This window comes from Bombina bombina, chromosome 5 (genome assembly GCF_027579735.1).
Source record: "Bombina bombina isolate aBomBom1 chromosome 5, aBomBom1.pri, whole genome shotgun sequence".
In the NCBI taxonomy this organism is placed as follows: domain Eukaryota; kingdom Metazoa; phylum Chordata; class Amphibia; order Anura; family Bombinatoridae; genus Bombina; species Bombina bombina.
In genome coordinates this window covers 270,515,446-270,536,545 of record NC_069503.1, presented here as the reverse complement: position 1 = coordinate 270,536,545, position 21,100 = coordinate 270,515,446, and the positions used below count along the sequence as shown (strand labels likewise).

General features: G+C 37.3%; 1 protein-coding gene across 1 annotated transcript in view; it reads left to right on the top strand.

The window, feature by feature from the left end:
• The window catches only part of ADAM22 (ADAM metallopeptidase domain 22), a 707,952-nt gene that overhangs the window by 571,712 nt on the left and 115,140 nt on the right, over positions 1-21,100 (top strand). Inside the window, 2 exon segments of the mRNA XM_053713991.1 lie at positions 6,376-6,466; positions 17,953-17,970. Coding sequence (XP_053569966.1) covers positions 6,376-6,466; positions 17,953-17,970 — 109 coding nt within the window.

Below are 21,100 nucleotides of genomic sequence, written 5' to 3'. Positions count from 1 at the left end.
TGCAATGAGCTATCTGACTTTTTCATTGACAAAATCGCAAACATTCGAGAAGAAATTCAACAGAACATAGCAGGCAACTCTAACCGGTCACTGCAACAAGACAAAAACCACACGAATTCTCCACAACCACCAAGTTTCACCCTGGTACCAATCACCATCGACACCACCAAAACCATAATCAGAAGCCTCCGAGACAGCACATCATCAAACAACATTATTCCCACAAACCTTCTAAAAGAATGCACCAACATCCTGGCACCCACCATAACACACCTCATAAACTTGTCATTCAAAGAAGGAATTGTGCTGATCTCCCTCGAGCAAGGCATAATCAAACCCCTCCTAAAGAAGCCTAAACTTGACCCCAAAAACTCAAACAACCACAGACCTATCACAAGCCTCAACACCCTCTCCAAGATTATCGAGAAAGCAGTAGTACAACAGTTACAGCCCCATCTGGACACCCATGAACTCCTGGATCCATTACAATCTGGTTTCCGTCCTGACCACGGACTGAAACAGCGCTCCTCAAGATCTAGGATGATGCCCTTGAAGCCACAGATGTAGGAGAATCGTGCCTCCTGGTGCTACTGGACCTCAGCGCAGCCTTCGACACAGTAGACCACAAGACCCTGCTCATTTGTCTCACAGAAGTAGCCGGAGCCGCAGACTTGGACCTACCCTGGGTTGCATCCTTCCTAGAGAACAGATCCAAGAAAGTGAAACTAGTCACCTTCACCTCAAAAGCACGTAAAATCAAATGCGGAGTCCCTCAAGGATCACCCCTGTCACCTGTTCTCTTCAATATCTACCTCCGCCGACTCCTCAAAATCATCAGCAACCAGAACCTGCTCTATAACTCCTACGCTGATGACACTCAACTCCACCTGCACATCACCAACAAGTAAGATAAATACCACGCCCTGGAAAACTGCCTCTCATTGATCGAAGAGTGGATGACTGAGCGCTTCCTCAAACTCAACTGATCCAAAACAGAACTCCTCTTCCTCCACACAAACAGAAACAAACACCACAGCATAACATCCAACCCACCTACCAGCCTCAGACAAACCATCAGCCCCAGCGCTAAAGCCAAAAGCCTTGGAGTCATCTTTGACTCAGACATGACAATGGTCACACAAGTGGCATCAGTAGTTAGCAGATCTCACCACCTTCTTCTCCTACTACGTCGACTAATCCCCTTCATCCCTGAAGGAGACACAGCACATCATCAACTCCCGACTTGACTTCGCAAACTCCTTCTACTTAGGACTCCCCAAATACCAAATCTCACGACTGCAAGTTGTCCAGAACAAAGCCGCCAGACTGGTAACTGGGTAAAAACCCTGGGAATGGATTACCCCATCCCTGAAGACACTCCATTGGCTACCCATGAAGGATCGTGTTACATTCACGACCCTCTGCCTCATCCACAAATGTACACAAGGAAAAGCCCCAAAATAAAATGTATTTTTGTGTACAAATGTACACAAAATAAAGTACTACACCCCAAGTCGCCCTCTCCGGTCAGCCAACCAGAACCTCCTCCACATACCCAAACCCCGCTAAAAATCAAAAGGCAAACAAAGATTCACAGTCCAAGGACCCCGGCTATGGAATGCGCTACCCACGGATATCTACTCAGAAGAAAACCATCTAGCCTTCAGGAAGAAGCTCAAGACCCACCTTTTCTGAAGGCTCAGGCCGCTTCTGGCTGAAAAGTGCCTTGAGGCGATTTAGTTTGCGGTGTAGCACTATACAAGTTACTCATTCATTCATTCATGTCTCTGCTTATTAAGCCACCAATCAGCAAGCATTACCCAGGTTCTGAACCAAAAATGGGCCGGCTCCCAAGTGAACAAATAAAAAAGAATAATAGGAGTAAATTAGAACATTGCTTAAAATTGCATGCTCTAGCTGAATCATGAAAGAAAAAAAATTGCGCTTCATATCCCTTTAACAAGGTCAATATAGTCTTTATGAATTACGGATGATTGGTGTTTGGTGAAAACTTCCCAACTATGGCCAGGAATGTTTCTAGGAAGCTACTTGTTCATTAACTAAAAAATAAGAAATCCAATGGCACTACTATGGTGTTTTTAAAACCCTTTAATCCCAGGTACACAGTTCTCTATAAACAGAGAGTCTATATTTTGGGTTGTAGGTGCGGTGTATTGAATTCATTAATACAAAAGTATTCTGAGAGGTGAAGAGACCATCTCTTATATAGAATACACTTGTAGCACTTTTGATTTAGAGAAAATCATTCAGCTGGACAACTGATTATAGTAAACAACTTGCACAAATTACTGAAATGTGGGATCAAATATAACTAATACTTAACTATTATTAAGTCATAAATAAAATAGGATAGCGTACATTAAAAACATACTTAGGTTCCTTAAGTAGTATAATGTGTATTAATTGGTGGAGTGAGTTACCAACGGTTATTTGCATAAAGTGCTTAGAGCTTGCTCGGCAGTATCCAACACAAGTGATATATAGCTGGTTAACTGAAACTGAATTACCTCTGATGTGCGACTATTAATAAACTAGCTAAAGCTAAGATTCCATTACCCTCATCACTTACCATATGTGTTTATAGATACACTATCAAGATGTGTGTATAGGCTTAATTTGAGCCAATCTATCTGGCACAAATATAGTGTATGTCTTGTGATTCCACTCACTCATATTGTACCAGCAATTTGCGATACTTTTCTGGGTAATATTACAAAATTTTAGCTATTCAATGCGGTTCCACTTATTTTCATATTACACGCAAACCGCTAGCTTCTCCACACACTATAAAGTAAAGCTAGTATATTGTTGATTTAAGGAGCGTGTGTATACGGATCGTATAGGGACTAGTTTATTAATAATCACACATCAGAGGTTATTCAGTTTAAGTTAACCAGCTACATATCACTTGTGTTGGATACTTCTGAGCAAGCTCTAAGCAATTTATGCAAATAACCATTGGTAACTCACTCCACCAATTAATACACATTATACTACTTGTGTTTTTCATGTACACTATACTATTTTATTTATGAGTTAATAGAAAATAAGTTTTAGTTATATTTGATCCCACATTTCAGTAATTTGTGCAAGTTGTTTACTATAATCAGTTGTCCAGCTGAATGATTTTCTCTAACCCAAGAGTGCTATAAGTGTATTCTATATAAGAGACGGTCTCTTCACCTCTAGCTACTTGTTCATGTTTGCAAGGTCTCCAAGACACCTTCCTTTGAATCCATTGAGGCTATTTTACCAAACCAAAACAGATGTGTGACTATTTTACAGTTAAAAACATTTCCATTAATCACTTTTTAATATTGTTTCCTAAATTATTGCAGTTGTACTTTTTCAGTTTTGCAAGAGGTTCTTGTTTCATGTTTGATATTTCATTTGTTAGGCACCAAATGCAACTGGATGTAAATGGCAGGGACGCCCACTAACGAATCTGTGGGTCACATAGGTTAAGTGATGACTTTACAGCCCATCATCAACCTCATAAGTATCTCACAGTTTTCCTGTCTGTGTATATGATTACAATAAAAAAATCCTCTTTGAATTAAAATATTTTCTGTTTGAATTATTTAAATGTGGTGAAATTATTTAATTGGGTTTGCTACAAACAAATCTGAGGTGAAATTCAAGCAGGGTTAAACTATTGCGTTTTTTTTAAATATTTTTAACCCCTTGGCTGCCTGAGAGGGATAGATTACTCGTAACCTCTGCGCTATTTAGAAAAGGCTCTGAAAGGGTGCAGGTAACATTTTAATTGCCCATTTTGAATGTCACAGCTTTGCTACTGACATTTTGACAGGATACCGTCTTAAACTTGGCTCTTGGTGGTTTTAATCTCTCTTTATGTCCTTCTGAATTTTCAATATCGCTTAGTTACAGTTTTATTTTTTATTTTTTTCAATTAAAAAATTATTTGCAGTGTAGAAGATGTAATATCATGAACTGATAAATAATAAATTGATACATTATTTTATATCTGTATATGCTCAGAGTACATTAGAAATTAGGCGCTATAGTACATAAATATCTGTCTAAAAACACAAATGTTTTAAAAACATTTAGAACTGGTAGATAGGTCCAGAGACACACTTGAGTGTGTTTGCATGGTCTCCTTTGGTGGTGCCTGTGAGAAGCCAGATGTATATGAGTGCCTCTGTTGAGCTAAGCAATTACTGTGTAGCAGCAAAATAAAGTGTGTTTAAATAGACTTAATCCTGGAAGGGATAAGTTATTATAGCTATGTCCATCCCCAGCTGTGCCTACTTGTTTTACATATATGCACATGACCCTTATGGAGACTGTCTCTCTAAAGGCCTGATAATATAAAGCTCTCCACAGATGAGATTAAATCAAATGATCCTCCAGCACTGCAAGATCCCTAGCGACATAAAAAAGGCAGATTTTGCTGTACTTCTCCAAGTGAGGTTCGCTGCATTTCTGTAGATGGAAAGACAAGCCCAGTGCAATATAGTACTGCATGATATGAGAGTTCTGCTGCATTTATACTTTGTCCTTTGTATTTACACTTCAGATTATTTTCTTTTAAGTTTTATTAAATTTAATTTTTCTATTTTGTATTTTAATACATATAGATTTTATATACAGCAATATATTTAGGATTGTGATTTTACAAATTCTGATTATGCTTTGACAGTTCCTGTGTAACTTTAACAAATTAGGCTTATATTTTGAATATTTATGTGTATCTTTTACAAATTATATTGCACTTTGTATTTTTTCAACTTCAGTGTCCCAGACAGCTTCATTACTTTCTAAGGGCCCGATAATCAAAGATTCTCAAGTTTGGAGAGACATTATAGCACAGACTTTACAGGGGCTGAACTTGCTCAATTCTATAAGAAAAGGACAGAACCTGTAAGTCCCAAAGAGATGAGAAATGTCCTCCATAGAAAGTAATCAGGCTCGCTGGAATACAGAATTTCACAGGAGTGAATTTAACAGGTGAGCATCTGGGACTGATATTAAGTCTCAGTTTGCAGCAAATACAAATTTAAGTGAAATGTTTTCACTAAAATGTAACTTGCTTTTGCCTGTAGTTAAATATGTATTACTTTTCTGTCAGTTAAATAAGTGTATAGTAAATTTTGAGCAATTTTCACCTGCATAGAGCTAGTGAGAAAAATCATTGAGACCAGCTTGTGTAAAATGACAACATCATTTCATGAGTATTGTGAGACAGATTGGATATACATTGGAAACTCCCCTGTTCAGCCCAGGGAACTCCCTGTCCCTCCCACTTTCTGAAGCTGTCTGTTTTATTTTACAATGTAGCAAATACAAAGTGCAATGTAATTTGTATAAGATACATAGAAATATACTAAGTATGATCCTAATTTGTAAAAGTAGCATAGAAACTTTTAAAGCATAATAATAATTTGTGAAATGACTACTTCTACTTGTATCTAAATCTAAATGCAATTAAAATACAAAAGAGAACATGCAAATCTTAAATGTTATTTAACATGACCCAATCTGAAGTGTAAAGTAATATATAATACAAAGCTCAAAGTGTATGTGTAGCAAAACTTGTATGTCATGCAGCTATATTGCACTGGCTTGTCTCTCCTTCACATACAGAAATGCAGGGAATTCCCCTTAATTAAGTATAGCAAAATTAGCCTATCTGGAATCTTGTGAGAGATCTTGCAGTGCTGGAGGGTAATTTTAGACCATCTCATATGAGTGAAGATGTATGAGAGGCATCTCTCATCTCTTTGGGACTTCCAGGTTCCACCCTTTTTCTTATAGCATTCAGTGAATTAAGCCCCTGTGAAGTCTGCATTATAATTTGTCTCCAAGCAGAAGAATCTTTTATCATCAGCCTCTAAAAATGATAGTGGCAACCGGATGTGCAGAGATAAAGCTAACAATGTTTACAAGACACGTATAGGACAATCTGTACTGCTTGGGTTAGCAGTACAACTCATTCATTGAAGAATTGCCTGGTATTTTGGGGCTGGACTGTCTTTTTTTGGAGTAGACCTAACTGTACTAAAGTTTTTCTTTGTGATTAGTAACTTATAACTTTTTTTGATTCCAAGTTCTAATATATAATTTGTTTTTTAAATGTCTTGTTCTATTATATTATGCGAATATTTAAAAGTTTAAACATTACAGTTCCATTTTAATTATATGGTTATTAGAATAAATCACTTTATATAATTTATACTCTTATCTTATCAATCTAAAATGTTTTATTTGCAAACCAACTAAATTGTCTTACATTTCCATTACAAGGAGAAAATTAAGTTTTTAATGAGAACTTCATTTATTAAGGCTAAATACACATTAATGCAAGTAATATTCCTTTGTTTCTTACAGGTGTTGTCAGCACTAACATAATCATAGGGGCTATTGCTGGCACTATTCTAGTTTTGGCGTTGGTGTTAGGAATAACAGCTTGGGGCTACAAGTAAGTGACCATTTCAGTACTATTGAGTATTACAGTGAAACCTTTTGGCTTCAATCATTTAAAATAGAATGTATAATAAATATCTAAACTTAGCTAATATCTGCACATTAACTGAACAGTAACAATTTGAACACATCAAACACTGCTATATTTGGAATAATTTCAAAATAGGAAAGTTACTGAGCTAAAAAAAACAGCAGACTGCTTAGCACAAGGTCTCCCAGCTATAGTCCTCTAGATCAGTGTTTCTAAACTGCGGTCCTCAAGTACCTCCAACAGTCCAGGTTTTCATTATAGCTTAACTAGTGCACAGGTGAAATAATCATTTGATGGCTGAGAGCAGGTTGGTAACAAAGAGGATTATTTCACCTGTGCACTGGTTCAGCTATAATAAAAACCTGGCCTGTTGAGGGTTCTTGAGGACTGCGGTTGAGAAAAACTGCTCTAGATGCACCGACATGTCAGAGTTTCAGGGTATTGGCTTCTGAGGAGTACAAAATGCCTCTTTATAGAGTCACCCTCAACTAAAAGAATATTTAGAACTTCTGGAGAACATTTTTTTCTTTACAGGAGGGCTGCTGTATATGGGAAAACAGAATAATCCTGATCTGTATAGCGGGTAGAAAAAATGTGATAATATGACATACAGGCCCATTTATCTATAGGTGCTCAGACAAGGTTTCCTTGCGGCAAATAGGCAGCAGATAAGCTGCGTCCACTGCTTGCATTTATTATTGCACAAGCAAATGCTTGTGCAGTGCCTGCACCTTTTAGAACAGGGCCTGTCAATCACCCCGGACAAGTGAGTATAAGTGCTTTAACTTCACCCTCTGTGCAGTCTTATGTTTCTGCTTTTTAACTTGCAGTATGTAGGTTCGCACACGCAAACCTGCCCTGCAAGAGCTCCAAAGCAACCTCCTCTGCTTAATAAACGGAGGTCAAAATATAAAATATGCTACAGGGTTAATAATATTCAGAATGATCTTTATTAGAAAAGGCTATATTTATGAAAATAATGAGTTTCTGATCTGAAACTATAGAATATCAGTTTCAGAAGTCATTAGTAAAAACATATTTTTTATTAAACGGACTATAGATATATGTAGTAGGTTTCCAGTAAAGGTGGAACAGATGAATACAGCACATGGTTCCAGAAAACCAGAGAATTGCATAGGACTATCTTAAAGTGAAGGTAAACTTTGATGAATGAAAGCCCGGTTTTTTAAAAATACTATTAAAAACAGGGGCACTTTCATTCATCAAAGTTTAGAAAGCAGCCGTTTTGATTAAAAACATACCAGAGCAGCTTCCCCCACCCGGAGATCCTCTCTTCACACGTCAGCAATGACTAATCCAGCTACCTCCAATCACGGCATGGCCTCAGGCAATGACTACCGTGGGGGGGAAAGCTGTGATTGGAGGAAGCTGGATTAGTCAATGCTGACGTGTGAAGAGAGGATTTCCAGGTGGGGGAAGCTGCTCTGGCTGTGAAAAAAACAAAGGTAAGTTTTTAATGAAAACGGCTGCTTTCTAAACTTTGATGAATGAAAGTGCCACTGTTTTTAATAGTATTTTTAAAAAACGGGCTTTCATTCATCAATGTTTACCTTCAATTTAAGGATTGATAAAGCCTAAACACCAGACAGGGATACAGATAGACTGGTTGTTATTTGCCACAAATACCTATGTGAGCTACAAAATTCAAACATTATGCTTGTGACAGTCTCCATAGGTTATTAAAGAGACATAAAAACCCAAACATTTTCTTTGTGATTCAGACAGAGCATACAATTTTAAGCAACTTTCCAATTTAGTATTACCTAATTTGCTTCATTCTCTTGGTATTCTTTGTAGAAGAAACATCAATGCTCATGGGTGAGCCAGTGACAACAGGCTTTTATGTGCAGCCACAAATTGTCACTCCTGAGCCTATCTCGGTATCCTTTGAATCATGAAAGTTTAATTTTGAGTTTACTGTCCCTTTAAAGGGACATGAAACCCAATATCTTTCTTTGTTTAAGAAAGACATGGGATTTTAAAATCTTTACAATTTCTGTTGTCAAATGTTTTCACTCTCTTTGTATCCTTTGCTGAAGAGTAAACCTAGATAGGCTTATAGGTGCTCAGAAGTGTGTGTGTGTCTATAGAACTCTGCAGCAACAGTGTTTGCAACACTTTTTGTAGCATTGTTATATATTTTTGCAAACACAACTGCCATAGAGAGCTAAAGACATGTGCATGAGCTTACCTAGAATTACTCTTGAAGGGACATTCTGATCAAAATTTATTTGCAGATAGATTAATTACATATTTGAATAGAAACATATTTGCAATATACAGGGAGTGCAGAATTATTAGGCAAATGAGTATTTTGACCACATCATCCTCTTTATGTATGTTGTCTTACTCCAAGCTGTATAGGCTCGAAAGCCTACTACCAATTAAGCATATTAGGTGATGTGCATCTCTGTAATGAGAAGGGGTGTGGTCTAATGACATCAATACCCTATATCAGGTGTGCATAATTATTAGGCAACTTCCTTTCCTTTGGCAAAATGGGTCAAAAGAAGGACTTGACAGGCTGAGAAAAGTCAAAAATAGTGAGATATCTTGCAGAGGGATGCAGCACTCTTAAAATTGCAAAGCTTCTGAAGCGTGATCATCGAACAATCAAGCGTTTAATTCAAAATAGTCAACAGGGTCGCAAGAAGCGTGTGGAAAAACCAAGGCGCAAAATAACTGCCCATGAACTGAGAAAAGTCAAGCGTGCAGCTGCCAAGATGCCACTTGCCACCAGTTTGGCCATATTTCAGAGCTGCAACATCACTGGAGTGCCCAAAAGCACAAGGTGTGCAATACTCAGAGACATGGCCAAGGTAAGAAAGGCTGAAAGACGACCACCACTGAACAAGACACACAAGCTGAAACGTCAAGACTGGGCCAAGAAATATCTCAAGACTGATTTTTCTAAGGTTTTATGGACTGATGAAATGAGAGTGAGTCTTGATGGGCCAGATGGATGGGCCCGTGGCTGGATTGGTAAAGGGCAGAGAGCTCCAGTCCGACTCAGACGCCAGCAAGGTGGAGGTGGAGTACTGGTTTGGGCTGGTATCATCAAAGATGAGCTTGTGGGGCCTTTTCGGGTTGAGGATGGAGTCAAGCTCAACTCCCAGTCCTACTGCCAGTTTCTGGAAGACACCTTCTTCAAGCAGTGGTACAGGAAGAAGTCTGCATCCTTCAAGAAAAACATGATTTTCATGCAGGACAATGCTCCATCACACGCGTCCAAGTACTCCACAGCGTGGCTAGCAAGAAAGGGTATAAAAGAAGAAAATCTAATGACATGGCCTCCTTGTTCACCTGATCTGAACCCCATTGAGAACCTGTGGTCCATCATCAAATGTGAGATTTACAAGGAGGGAAAACAGTATACCTCTCTGAACAGTGTCTGGGAGGCTGTGGTTGCTGCTGCACGCAATGTTGATGGTGAACAGATCAAAACACTGACAGAATCCATGGATGGCAGGCTTTTGAGTGTCCTTGCAAAGAAAGGTGGCTATATTGGTCACTGATTTGTTTTTGTTTTGTTTTTGAATGTCAGAAATGTATATTTGTGAATGTTGAGATGTTATATTGGTTTCACTGGTAAAAATAAATAATTGAAATGGGTATATATTTGTTTTTTGTTAAGTTGCCTAATAATTATGCACAGTAATAGTCACCTGCACACACAGATATCCCCCTAAAATAGCTATAACTAAAAACAAACTAAAAACTACTTCCAAAACTATTCAGCTTTGATATTAATGAGTTTTTTGGGTTCATTGAGAACATGGTTATTGTTCAATAATAAAATTAATCCTCAAAAATACAACTTGCATAATAATTCTGCACTCCCTGTACAATACATGTATTGGCAAAAATGCTTCAAGTAAAAGTTATAACTGTTTTAGTGTTATAATTTTTCTCTGCACATGCATGTGAAGCATAACTAGATATTGTCGCTGCACCCATATTTTAACTACTGTAGCTGCTCAGATAATCAGTGGGTCTTTTATCATGTCAACTATTAACAAATTGAGTCATTACCAGATGGTAAAAACACTTTTGGCTCTCTGAGCAAGTGCTAGGTTTAAAATGCTGGTGCATACTTAAATACATTTTTAAAACAGCTATCGCTTTTATTAGAAGCATTTTTGCTAATGCATATATATTACAAAAATGCTTCTGTTCAATACAGAAATGCTCCCATGTGGTTTCCAATTTTGGCTAGAATACGCCTTTAAACATGGATAATTTAAATGACAGGTTCTGTCTAGATCATAAAGATTCTATTTTAGTTGACTGTCCCTTTAATGCAGCAATTTAACTTTTAACATTTGAATGAGTAATTAATATATGTAATTTGCAATATGTCCCTCCGTTAGCCATTTTTTTTTTACTAACATTGTTTTTGTTTTCTTATTGTGCTTTGTTTCTAAAAGAGCCATTTGTTTTCTAATAACATTATTTCACCTATATTTTTAATAATTGTTAAAGGGACACTGAACCTAAATTTTTTCTTTCGTGATTCAGATAGAGCATGCAATTTTAAGCAACTTTCTAATTTACTCCTATGATCAATTTTTCTTTGTTCTTGATATCTTTATTTGCATCTGAGTTATTTTTTTGGTTCAGCTCTTGTTTATTGGTTGCATAAATGAATCCACTAATAAGCAAGAACAACCCAGGTTGTTCACCAAAAATAGGCCTGCATCTAAAGTTACATTCTTGCTTTTCAAATAAAGATACCAAGAGAATGAAGAAAAATTGATATTAGGAGTAAATTAGAAAGTTGCTTAAAATTGTATTCTCTATCTGAATCACGAAAGAAAAAATTTGGGTTCAGTGTCCCTTTAAGTTTTGTATTACTGATTATGTGCTGAATCCAAAGAAGTCTATTTGAATGTTTATAAAATTTCTAATTTCTTTAGAAAGAGCATAGCATTTTAAATAACTTTCTAATTTACTTCTATTAGAAAATTGTCTTTGTTCTCTTGGTATATTTTGTTGAAAAGCAGCGGTGTAAGCTCAGGAGCGTGCACGTGTCTGCAGCTTTATATGACAGCAGTTTTGCAAGAATGTTATCCATTTGCAAGAACACTATGTGGCAGCACTATTTCCTGCCGTATTGTGCTCTAGACACCTACCTAGGTATCTCTTCAACACAGAATATCATAGGAATTAAGCAAATTTCATAATAGAAGTAAATAAGAATCTGTTATAAAATGGTATGCTCTGTCTGAATCACAATTGTTTTTGAGTTTCACACCCCTTTATCTAGTTAGATTATTTGTGGCTCTATAATCCAGATAAAAAAAATGCCTATTAACTGCACACATGGAGCATTTAGAAAATATTATATACAAAAAATGGCTAACATAAGAAAATGTATTACATATAAAAATGACAGCATCATTAAGAGTCAGATTTGATGTGTAAAATCCTTTAAGATTCTGTAGCATCTGTACTATAAAAAAAAAATAATCTTGTTGCTCTTTGCGCGCTTGTTACTAAGCAATGTGGCTGCAGGCTCACATGAGGCGATAGAAGAAGCAGTGGTCATCAGATACTATGCCAACTCTAAAGTAGCGTTTGTCAATCCCCCCATACTTCTGTGACTGGGGTGATTGACAGCCCCTGCTTGCATGTGGTTGGCCGTGAGCAAGCAGGGGACGGCATTGCACAAGCAGTGGCTTGTGCGATGATAAATGTAAGCAACATATTGCTGTCCACTAATTGTGATGTCGGGCGGACAGGAGCATAGATGTCTGCCCCTGTCCGTCCGGCCCTTTTTAAATGGACCCCATTATGTTACTAAAAATGTGTTATCCATCCACAGAAAGGTTTGCTTTTATATAAGTATGGAATTCTTGCACTTTTTAGCAACACACTAGGGCCCCCTGTTAATGATGTTGTGTATGCAGCTTCAGGGCTGTTTCGATGCAGGCTGCTGCTTTTTAATGTGCCAGGTTTTGGATGTCAGACAACCCAGTGTTGGTGTATGTATCAAAAAGACACTGGAAGCTTTTAAAGAAAACTGCATTAGGCTTTACTTGTACAGATGCATCAGCAATATTTGGAACATACCAAAGGACTTGTAAAACTATAGTCAGCACACACAGAGGAGGAAAAACACAACACAATAGATATTAAAAAACAACTTCCTTCCTGTATAAAAGAATGAACAAGATCACAGATATAAACAATCAGCAATCTAAACTGAACAGCGCCATCTACAGCATCAATGTTGTTCATACATGTGGTATAGTACATGCTGTTGTATTTCCCAACACCCCTTCTCAACGGCATGTACATAATTACACAACATTCAGTTTCTTTTGAAGAAAACAATGCCGTTCTTTTGGCAACGGCTTTGTGAGTGCGTCTGCAGTCATCTCTTCCGATGGGCAGTATTGAATGTCAATAATACCTTGTTCTTGCATGTCCCTGAGTAAATGATATTTTACATCAATGTGCTTGGTTCGAGGATTCACTCTTTCTGATTGTGTCAACTTTATACACCCTTGGTTGTCTTCAAGAATTGGTATGGGTTTAGACACATCCAGTCCCATGTCTTGAAAAAGTTGACAAATCCAAATTGCTTCTTGACATGCATGTGCTGCTGCTATATATTCTGCTTCCGTTGAAGAGAGTGCAACAGTCGCTTGTTTTCGACTGGACCAACTTATTGTTCCTTCTCCATACTGGAAGATGTAACCACTTGTAGATTTGCGGTCAGTGGTATCTCCGGCCCAATCAGCATCAACATATCCAATTAGTTTTGGGTTTGATGTTGCTGGCAGTCGCAGCTTCATCCGAATTGTTCCTTTTAGGTACTGTATCACCCTCTTTACTGCATTCCAGTCGCGTTGACATGGTGTCGCAACTTTTCTACAGAGTATACCTATTGCTGCGGCAATGTCTGGTCTTGTCACGGTGGCAATGTATAGCAATTTTCCAATTGCCCTGCGGTAATTGTCGTTATTGGGTAACAAGTTTTCTATTCCGTTGTTTTGCAGGTAATCTGGTTCCATAGGTGTTTTCACCTCTTTTGCATCTTGCATGTGAAATTGCTCTAATATTTCTGTAATTTTCTGACTTTGGTTAAGAAGATAGCTTCCATCCTCTTCCCTTTCTATTTGGATTCCTAAATAATAAGTGATGTTCCCTAGTTCTTTAATCTCAAAGTTCTGTTTTAATATATGAACTATTTGGTCACAGTCCCCTTCTTGTTCAAAACAAGTTATGATGTCATCAACATAAATTAGGATGTATATCCATTTGTTTTCTTGATGCCTTGAATATAGACATGGATCTGCTTTGCTTCTTGAGAATCCTTGTTTCATGAGTACTTCATTCACTTTTTCATTCCACATTCTCGCAGCTTGCTTTAGTCCATAGATAATCTTTTGAAGTTTGCATACAAGGTTCGGTTCCCTCTCAAATCCAGGTGGCTGTTCCATGTAGAGATCCTCTTTGATGTCTCCATATAGGAAAGCAGTTTTGACGTCCAGGTGCCTCACTTGCATTCCCTTTCCGGCTGCAATGCTAAGGAGCGCTCTGATGGTGGAGTGTTTTACAACTGGAGCAAAAGTTTCATCATAATCTTCTCCAAATTTCTGTGAATATCCCTTTGCAACTAATCTTGCCTTGTATCTGTGGATATTTCCTTCTGCATCGTATTTTACTTTAAAAGTCCATTTGCTTCCTATAGCTTTGCGACCGGGGGGGAGCTCAGTGAGTATCCAGGTTTTGTTTTCCTGAAGTGATTTTATTTCTTCTTCGGCTGCTTTTCTCCATTGGTTGGCTTCCCTTTTTGGCAATTTTTCAATATCTTCCCAGGATGTTGGTTCGAGTGTTTCATGTGTCTTAGCGATGTATGACAGCTTGCGGGGTGGTATACCTTTCGTCACCCGAGTTGATTTTCTGATTTCTGGTTGTTCAGTGGGTTCTATTGGTTTGTGAGTAGCTGTTTTTTCTATTGTGAGCTCCACTTCTTGCTCTGTCTCCTGTACAGCTTCACTTTGGTCAGCATCTCTTGCTGATTCAGTGGAGAGGTTCTCTTTATGGCTTTCGAGGGACATTTTTTCTGATGTTGGACTTTCATCAAAATAAACACTGCGGCTTATTGTGATCTTGTTGGTCTTTGGATGAAGAATTCTATAGCCTTTACTTTGTTCACTGTAGCCCATAAGAATGCCTTCTATGGCTGTGTTCTCTAATTTGGAGCGTTTCTCACTTGGAACATGGGCATATGCTTTACATCCAAACACTCTAATATGTCCCATACTAGGTTTTGATCCATTCCACATTTCATATGGGGTGCTCTCAATAGTTTTTGATGGTAGCCTGTTCTGTAAGTATGTTGCAGTCATTATTGCTTCAAACCAGTACTGGTTAGGTAAATTGGCGTCTGAAAGCATGCATCTTGCCATTTCTATGAGGGTGCGATTTTTCCTTTCTGCAACACCATTTTGCTCAGGAGTGTATGGTACAGTCGTTTGGTGTATAATGCCTTGTTTCTTCATGTATGACTCCACTTCCTTACTCATATATTCCCCTCTGTTGTCGGTACGTATTGTTCCTGGTTTCCGTTGAAATTTATTGCTGAATGTAGCTATAAATTCTTGAAGTTTCTCTGATGTCTCATTTTTGTGCTTCATCAGATATGTTGTTGTGTACCTGGATTAATCGTCAATGAAAGTCAGTAAATATCTGTTCCCGCCGGGTGTGGGGGTTTTCATTGGTCCACACACGTCACTGTGTATGAGTTCCATGGGGTGAGTGGTTTTTCTTTGACTGGCTTGTGGAAGTGGGGTACGTGTGGCCTTTGCTTTGATACAACATGTGCACTTCATGAGCATGTCACAAGGCAAAATTATCATGTCTTCTGATAAACCTTCCTTTGCAAGTTCCTTTATGGCCTCTGGGTTTCGATGCCCTAATCGCCTGTGCCACAGGTGGATACATTTGTTGTGTGGATTATGAATGGCTGTTTTGGCTTGCTTCCTTTCAGTGATAGGTTTGTACAGGTGTTCGTTCAATCTTCCTTTTGCTAGGATTTGTTTCCTGTTTCGAATTGTGCATTCATTGCCTTGGAACTGAACTGTGAGTCCATTGTTAGCAAGAGTTTTCACTGATAGGAGGCTTCCTTCTAAACTTGGGACGTACAGAACATTCTTTACTAGAATGCTTTGCTTACCTCCTGATGGTGTGATGCAAGTCAGAAACCCTTGACCATTACCTTCAGCTGTAATACTTTTCCCATTTGCTAGGAAGACTTTATCTTTAGTATTGAAATCAATTTCTGTGAAGAATGTCTCGTCACTTGTCATGTGACTAGTTGCCCCTGAGTCAATGCACCATCCGTGTGGTGTACTATTCTGAGTCACTTTAAAGCTGCCGCTCCATGATGCAGCTGCAGTTTGCTTTGTGGCTGCCTTAGCTCTCTCTCTTGTAAGTGGTTCTAACCTTCGCTGCTCAGCTTTCCAGATTGAGCAGTTCTTTTTCAGGTGACCGACCTTTTTGCAGCGAAAACACACTCTGGTTTCTCTGTTTTGTTTTGTGCCTTCTTGCGCCTTCAGAGCTACCTCTGATCTCTCATTTTCTTCACTATGCATGTTTTCCTTTCTTCTATTATATTCATCAATTAGTTTTCCCTTAGCATATTCTAGTGTTAGTTCTTGTTCAGGTCTGGTTTCTAGAGCATTGATAAGGGCACTATATGACTCTGGAAGGCTGCATAGTAACAATGCTACTATATGATTGTCTTTAATTTCTTCTCCAATTGCACATAGCTGTTCCACAATCTCTAGCATAGCATTCACATGTTCACACATTTCCTGGCCTTTTTCCAGCCTCATCTTATATAGTTTGCGCAGCAAATATAGTTTACTATTTAAGTTTGAACGCTCATGCAGTTTTTGTAGTGCAGTCCACATACCTTTAGCTGTGTTTTCTTTTCTTATGTGAATGAGTTGATCATCCTCCACTAACAGGCTTATAACTGCTTTTGCTTGTCTGTTTTTCTTGTCCCATTCCCCTGGATTATCAGTGGGTCTGTTTGTATCCAGCACCTCCCATAAATCATCTTTGGATAACAGCATTTCAAGCTTAAACTTCCACAGCTGGTAGTTGGTATTATTTAACTTCGCTATTGCATATTTCACATCTGAACCACTTGCCATCTTTCAGTAATTTGGATGCAGCTCTTGTTTCCTCACACAGTATTTGCTTGGATCATAGATGCAACACTTACTGACTTGTAGTTTCTTTTTCTTCAGTGTCTGGGCCCATAACCTGTTGGTGTATGTATCAAAAAGACACTGGAAGCTTTTAAAGAAAACTGCATTAGGCTTTACTTGTACAGATGCATCAGCAATATTTGGAACATACCAAAGGACTTGTAAAACTATAATCAGCACACACAGAGGAGGAAAAACACAATAGAGATTAAAAAACAACTTCCTTCCTGTATAAAAGAATGAACAAGATCACAGATATAAACAATCAGCAATCTAAACTGAACAGCGCCATCTACAGCATCAATGTTGTTCATACATGTGGTATAGTACATGCTGTTGTATTTCCCAACACCCAGACTCATAAGTTCCAGAATGACTGACAAGCCCTGCTCTAGTGCACATGGTTGGGGTTGCACAATCGATTGCTTGTGTTATTGTACATTTCAGCAGCCAAGAACCTCAACCTTGTTCATAAGCATTATAATAAATAGGTGCTTATATAACATATCAAACAAAAGTGTATAACAAGGGTTAAATGTTCCAATTTATCAATGTGTCACAAAGGTTCAGACAACATAAAACTCACAATATAGGTTAATTGTGTTTGAACTGAGATAAAGCACTAATCTGATTGCGTCATGGTGAGCAGATGTATTGATGTTGCATATCAAGTTGATTCAGTTAGTTGTTTTATGTGATGCTATTTGCTACAAATGGAGCCCACTGGGTGGATATATGTGTCTTATTCATCATCACTTTATTCTATATGTTTCTGTAGGTAAAACTCTCAATGTGATGGTAATTTAAGAGACATGAAAATCACAATGAATTTGTTAGAATACTAATTATTAAAAATAATTCTGCATACAATAAGCTTAATTTATTCAAACTGAATTTGAAACTAACAGGAAATGCATATTTGTCCACCTCATTCCTAATGACTGCTTGATTACTGGCTGATAGGATATATTCCCACAACTTTATTGGTGGACAGAGCTATGGTTAGGAACATCTTTATATGCAACAATAAAAACATGATTTGAATTATCCTTCAAAATTGTCGAAAGAGTTTTGTTTCAATATCTAACATAATTATATGCTGTATCTAAAACCAACATTTGACTACAATATGCACAAGTAAATGTGTGACCTATCAATATTTTGATGATTAACTCTTTGTTTTTTCTTTAACATGGAAAGAAACTATCAAAGAGAGAGGTAAGTATTGCAAATTGTATCTTACTACATACTCATAGCCTTCATTTGTTGTTTATATTTAGACATAAATGCTCTTTAAAAGGACATAACACCCAATGCTTTTCTTTTATTATTCAGACAGTACATACAATTTTAAACAACTTTCCAATTTACTTCTATTATTCATTTTGCTTCATTCTCTTGGTATCCTTTATTGAAGGAGCAGCAATGCACCACGGGGAGCTAGTTGAGCACATTGGTAATCCAATAATAAGATGTATGTGCAACCTCCAACCAGCAGCTAGCTCCCATTTCCTGAGCCTACCAAGGTATGCTTTTCAACAAAGGATATCAAGAGAACAAAACACATTAACTAAAAGAAGTAAACTGGAATGTTATTTAGAATTGTATGATCTACTTGAATCATGAAAGACATTTTTTGGGTTTCATGTCCCTTTAATCTACATGTTAAAAGTAAAATGCGGTGAATGTAACCCCTTGTCAGGTGGGATACAAAGCATTGTATGGCAGTACGGTCACACACAGTGCTACTATGTACAAAACAGTAAACACTGAAATTTAAAGTAACAAAATATGTAAGATTCGTGTCATTATGAAGCAGACGGGCACAGCTGCCAATGGGTTTTTGTGCTGGAATAGTCAGCACTGCAAGAACAATTTGTCCCTGTGTGTGAGTTTGCCGTTTCACTACAGAGGTTTGCAGTCAAGAGGTTAAGCAACCCCTGAGTTTCACAAATCAAGGAGGGAGCTAGAATCAGGGTGAAGATGACGGTTTCACACAGGAAGGGAATCTAGTGCCGCTGAGAGTCCCTCCTGCCCAGCCATGTGACGCTGGCACCTTCCTGGTTGGAGATTAGCCTCCTCAGTGATTGCTGGGCTTCAATAGACTACATTACAATGGCAGCCATATATTATTGATGTTTCCTCAGTTTTACAACTTGAGGACAAACAATAACTGTCTGACAATAACCATACAGTAAAAATTTAATGAGGGCGACAATAATAAGCTATGGAACATTTTTAACCCTTTCAGAAATGATGTAACAATAAAGTAACAGTACCACAATAAACATTTTCAACAAGGATTTAATATTTCTATTTAAATAAAGCTTTGTTTGCCATCACTTTAAAGGTAGAGGAAAGTATTAATTTAGTTCTGCTGTCAAATTTACCTTGTTCGCTGTGTTCTTTCCATGAGAGCATACTGAAGTATTCTCAAGAGCTTGCAAGTGTCTTCATCACTGTATATATTACATTGCTACAAACATTGTTGCAAACAACATTGCTATATAATGCACACCCCTGAGCCTACTTCAGGAAACAAGTTAGATAATAGAAGTAAAGTTGTATGGTTTGTTTAAACCATGACAGTTTAATTTTGATTTCTATACCCTTTAAATGACTAATTTATTTATATATAGTAACCCTCAGTGTATTTGCTAGAGGTACCCTACTTTTATGCTTTAGACATATTATTTACAAATAATATCTTTTTACTATCACAGACTATCCTAGCAACGATTTCCTGGAAATGTTTTTAAATCTTCACAAATATGGACCTGTTAAAACAAATTTATTGAACCTTACTTTATCCTCAGTTACCTGAAGGAACGCCCTATACCTTAGACAACAAAATGTTTGCTGAGACCCTCAAAAGAAAAACAGAGCCTAGAATAAGTCTATGTCCCTCAGGGACTTGAGCTTTCATGTATATTCCGAAGCAATATACAGGAACTTCCTGCCTTTGTGCCTAATTATTTTACATATATGATAAGTATATGACTTTTGATGATTAAGCAATTAAGAAAGTGACAATAATTTCCACTGTCGAGTTCCATTAATCAGATACAATAATTGCCAATACAATGAGATAAGATAAAATGTGACCAAGAGTCTCCCTAGCAAAGCATAATATCCACCATTCTATGAGTAATACTTAATGTGATACAAGTATTAAGTTAGACAGCCATGTTGATTATTACAGCAATTAGCTTTATTATTCTAGCGAATAGGATGCAAGCAAATATTATTTGGAGTATCTTACATACTAAGATGTCAAATTACCACAATTAGATCTATAATTGTCTTTTCTAACACTTTAGTGCATAGGTACTGAGTTTTGGCAATGGCTATTCCTCTACTTTTTTTTCTTTCATAAATCTTGAGCTATATGCACATTTCAACAACAAGTGTACTAACGTCTCCAGGGAATGTAACTTGCCACATGCTGCAATTTCATAAATTTGTCTTTTAAAATCTAATTTTTCCATAAAGCCTCTTCCACACTTAGACAATTATTGCTTTGAATGCTTTGGTTTTTTTTTTGTTTTTTTTGGGGGGTTATAAGAACCACATTTTATATTGAATTGCAAATCAGCACTGTATAGCAACAATAAATACATAATGATAATGTTGCATAATTATAAATCAGATGTGAACTAAGAAATCATGTTATTATACATGTTGGAACTGGTGTATAGTAAAGAGGAGCAAAATACATTTTAATTTATATTTACTTTAATTTGTGGATATGTACAAAAGTACATGAAGCATAATAAGTTTATTTGTTAGTACAGTTTGTATACCCCACATTACTATTGTAAGTAGGTTTTCTGTTATTTAAACCTACTGATTTGTTTGCCTGAAAAAGCCAATGAGCATCAGTAAGAACTGCCTATCAGCCAGTGAGCATTGGTAGGAAGCACCTATCAGCCAATGAGCATGGTTAAGAAGTGCCTATTAGCCAATAATCATTAGTAGGAAGTGCCTGCCAGCCAATGAGCATTGGTATAAAGTGCCTGTTAGTCAATGAGCACTGTTAGAAAGGGCCAATGAACAATAGTAGCATTAGCAGGAAGAGCCTGTAAGCCAATGAGCATTAGTAGAAAGTGCCTGTCAGCCAATGAGCATTAGTAGGAAGTACATAACTGATATTGCTGTATCAATTTGAATTTAAGATAAAACTAAATACAAAGTACAATTTTGGTTTAAACTGATGCAAAAAACTGACATTGATCCAATAATATTTGCAAATTATTTAGAGGCAGCTCCTCTATACTGCACCACTCCACAGAATGTTCAATATACCTAATAACTAAATGAAACAGTGCACTATTTCCAGTTTACTTGA